A 4134-nucleotide genomic window follows, 5' to 3' on the forward strand; every position below is an offset into this window, starting at 1 on the left:
GCTTTGCCCCAAAGTTTGGTGTCATCGGCGAACTTGGCCAGTCCACTCCTGACTCCAATGTCCACATCGTTAATGAAGATGTTGAACAATGTGGTCCAAGGACACCCTTGTGGGGGGACCCCACTGGTCACAGGACACCATGATGAGTGACTTCCATCAATTACTACCCATATTGTTTCTTTTTACCTCTGAGGCCTGTGAAAATCCCAATTTTGATGCTGTTTTAGATACTGCTACTCTCTGGCCCCAGGAGCTGAAAGTATTAGACCAGGCCAAAACTCAAAACTTGTAATTTACTTATCAGCCAAATGTCAATATATTTGAAAGTAAACAATTGCTTTAAAGGAAGGAACAGTGGCAATGTGTAGGAGGTGCACGGGGGTGAGAGCACTGGTGCCCCCCCCCGAGAGTGAGCGTTCTTGGCTTAGACGACAGTCAGCGGAGGCAGGTGGAGTGCTGGTGCCCCCCGAGAAGTGCCACTGGCACTTCCAGGTTGCCGTCCAGCTGTGGGGGGGCCACCCCCAGTTGGCGATTGGCCTCTGTGGGTCCCCTGCCGCCAACACCACTACGGCCAGTCGGCCCACCCTCACTGCCGATGCCTGCATTACTGCCTGCAGGCGGTTACCATGACCCCCCAGCCTCAGGAGGCACGGGAAGGAATACTGTTTAGAAAAGTATTAGATTTCGAGAGGGTTTGAACACAGGAGAGGATATAAAGACCTTGTAAAGCAAGGGTGGGCAAAATGCGGCCTGGGGGCCAGATGTGGCCCGCCAGGCCATTCTATCTGGCCTGCAGGGCCCCTAAAAAATTTAGAAAATTAATATTAATCTGCCCTGAGCTGCCTGTCATGCGGCCCTCAATGGCTTGCTGAAACTCAGTAAGCAGCCCTCTACCCAAAATAATTGCCCCCCCCCCCATTGTAAAGGAAGGAACTTAATCAGAGTGGTCAAACTTAGATAGCAATACACCAAAAAGAATACTGTTAGGAAGCAGAAATGCTGGAAAGGAACGAGGTGCTATCATGCACTGCAAATTAGAGACTAATGTACACTCTAAGGCTGCAGTAACTGCTGTAATAGCATATAGATCATATATGGCACACCAGAACAAGGTCAAAGCCATAGTTAAGCCATGTTGGTGTGGATCTGTATGTGGAGCTTTGTTTTCCTCATTACAGGAAAAACATGGACAGGAAAAGAAAACATTTTGCCTACAATCTGGGGCCTGCAATGAGTTTGTGCAAATATATTATATTGACAGACCAAGGAGCAGTGGGCTCAAGTAGCAGCAAGGGATGTTTAAGTTGGATATTAGGAAAAACTTTCTCACTAGGAGGGTGGTGAAACACTGAAACAGGTTACCCAGAGAGGTGGTGGAGTCTCCATCCTTGGAGGTTTTTAAAACCTGGCTAGACAAAGTTTTGGCTGGGATGATGTAGTTGGGGATGGTCCTGCTTTAAGCAAGGGGTTGGGCTAGATGTGGCCTCCTGCAGTCCTTTCCCGCCCTTGTTTTCTCTGATTCTCTGATTAGTAATTAGCCCGCAAAACTTCACTTATTAAAACATGTGAGAGAAACCAACCAAGGACCAGTACTCAGTCCTGAAGCTTTGAGCATTAAATAAGCATCATTCTACATAGAGAAACAAATAATAAATCTATGAAACAGCAAAATAAGAGAAGGGAAGAAATTACTCAAGTTTGTTACAGACTGTGTAACCAGGAATAATTATTCCTGGACTCTTAAAAATAGGAAAAGTTGTTAAAGTGATGTTAGAAAAACATTTTTAACAGCTAAAACAGAGGACCGTAGAACAATATGCTGGAAGTGGTCCTTAAACCACTGCCATTGAGGTTCACAGCTAGCCTTGTTAAGATAACGATGTGAAGAGGAAGAGGTATTAGCACACAGGATTTCCAGGAGGTAACTTCAAACTTTATCATCCTTTTGCTTTTGCATCTTAGCTGGAGTCAGTGCAGACGCTGTTCCCATATGGCAGGTATTTCTTTCCCACTAACATAATAGGACAGTGAAGATTGTTGCAAAAATGTACTCATATTTATATGGCTCAGTTGATCAAGTGCGTGGGCCTGTGGTGGACATCTTGAACCAGTGGCTCTGAATTTCCTGATGGTGAAAGCATGTGACCATTTTTTGAGAGACACTCTGTTATAGTGTTTTGTTTTTCCCATACACGTGCTTTTTTCCTTTATGTTTTTTAAGGGTTGGACAGAGAAAGCCAAAGGAGGAACAGCAGATAGCAATTCAACCGAAGTAAAAAAGCGGAAACGCCCCTTGGGTGCAAGCGATGAAGGAAGAGAGAGCCAGGAAGAAAAATCAAAAGAGGACTTGAGTTTACCCAGAAAACGGAAACCTTTAGATCAGCCTGCAAATGTCAAATTATCGGCTTTTGCATTCAAGCAGAGCTAAAACAGAATGGTGCCTTCCCTCTGCTTTCTTCTTAAAAAGTGCATCGGGTTTTTTTGTACCTTGAAGTCTATGTGTGTGTCCTCAAAAAGCATTTGCAGAAAGAGCATTTGGGGTTAAACGTGCCTGTCATAAAGCATTTCCCTTTACTCTTGACTCTGTGGAAATGTGCCACATCCCTGAAATCTGTGATGCCACTTTAGTTTTTCTACCAAGTGTGTATAGTAGAGGTTCTTAAATATAAATGACTGATTAAGACTGGATTCTTTGGGGCTGTGCAGATGCTTTGTGCCATGTTGCTTGTAGTGTTTGACCCTGAAGCCAGTTTAGACATCCCAGAGAGATTTGTGAAGTGTAATGATAGTGGTTTAAAACCAGGACAGGAGGTTTTATCGTACTCCCACCTCCTGCTTCCAAAGCAGGGAACTTCATTTAGAGGGACCAGGATGGGAGAAGAATGCCTCTGCCCCTGGCTGATCTTTTGGCTGCAGTTTCAATCAATTGTGGCCATCTGAAGCCTGTGAGCTAGAGCAGCCCAGCAGTACAGGGGGGCTAGCCCCCTACCAAAGTCTTGCTGGGAATGCTGGGTCTACAAAAGTGAGGTTTCAGCTACCTTTGTATAGGTATACACATACACCTTTCCAGGATGCACTTGGTCTCCACCCGGGACCTGCTCCACAAAGTGTCCTTGCTTTTTAGAATTTGTGCATTTTTTTATGTAAGATTTGTTTGAAATAAAATGTGAAACACTCCTGTGTTTGTCAGTGGAAATCTTTGTCATTTTGGCACATCGCATCAGGAGGTAGACAGACTTCCACCTAGTTTTCAGAAACTGGTTGTATGCATTGTTCTTGCAAACAGGAGAAATTGTAGAATTCTTAATTTTATACCTAAAAATGCAGAAGACTAATCCAGCACAGCTCAAGTAGTTTCTTATGATTAGTGTTATAAGAAATCCTGACAGATGAACAACGAGCATGTTACCATATATGCGACAGATGCAGGCGCCCGAACACTGTTATGGAACGAGTTTAGCACAGGGGCAGGCAATTATTTTGGGCAGAGGGCCGCTTACTGAGTTTTGGCAAGCCATCAAGGGACACATGACAGGCAGCCAGGGGCAGATAAATATTAATTTTCTAAATTTTTTAGGGGCCCCAAGGGCCAGATAGAATGGCCTGCAGGCCGCATTTTGGCCACCCTGGTTTAGCATATACCTTCACACAACCCCTTTTCTTACCAGTTTATTTACAACGTGTAATCTTATGGCATGAGATCACTCACCCCTACTTATCCCAAAAACAGAACAATAGCAGGCGTACAGGTCGTTCTTAGTGATAACCACCCATTCTTAACATAGGAAGCATAAAATAAAATACAAGACAATTTCTTTGATTTAATACAAAGGTTAAGTGCAGACAGTCGAACAACCTGAGACTGAATCAATTCAGTCTTGACAGGTTAATTTAAGTTTTTGTTCTTGTGTGTTTGTGATATATCTGGATTTTCTTCTTCAATTTAAAAATTATTCATTGATAGGAAATGTTCAGTTGGAGTTGCCTGTATAATTTAATGTAGTGGGAACTGACCTTTTTGGCAGGCACGCCACAGATCACCCTCGTGTCTCATCTAATTGCGACTCTGATCCCCTTCCCTGCCCTATCTGCTGCATTGCTTTCTGTTCTCTGCCCCGTGCTGCCCACTGATCT

At 44.0% G+C, this 4134-nt stretch overlaps 1 protein-coding gene across 2 annotated transcripts in view; it reads left to right on the top strand.

Moving 5' to 3' along the window:
• WDHD1 (WD repeat and HMG-box DNA binding protein 1) overlaps nt 1-3177 on the top strand; it is a 47384-nt gene extending 44207 nt beyond the window's left edge. For both annotated transcript variants that reach the window (XM_019550976.1, XM_019550977.1), the window contains exon 26: nt 2222-3177. In XM_019550976.1, coding sequence (XP_019406521.1) covers nt 2222-2428 — 207 coding nt within the window. In that variant the 3' untranslated portion in view covers nt 2429-3177. The remainder of the gene's footprint in view (nt 1-2221) is intronic.
• The last annotated feature ends 957 nt before the right edge of the window (nt 3178-4134 follow it).

The sequence above is a fragment of the Crocodylus porosus genome, unplaced genomic scaffold, assembly GCF_001723895.1.
Source record: "Crocodylus porosus isolate Cpor-Errol unplaced genomic scaffold, CroPor_comp1, whole genome shotgun sequence".
Taxonomy (NCBI): domain Eukaryota; kingdom Metazoa; phylum Chordata; order Crocodylia; family Crocodylidae; genus Crocodylus; species Crocodylus porosus.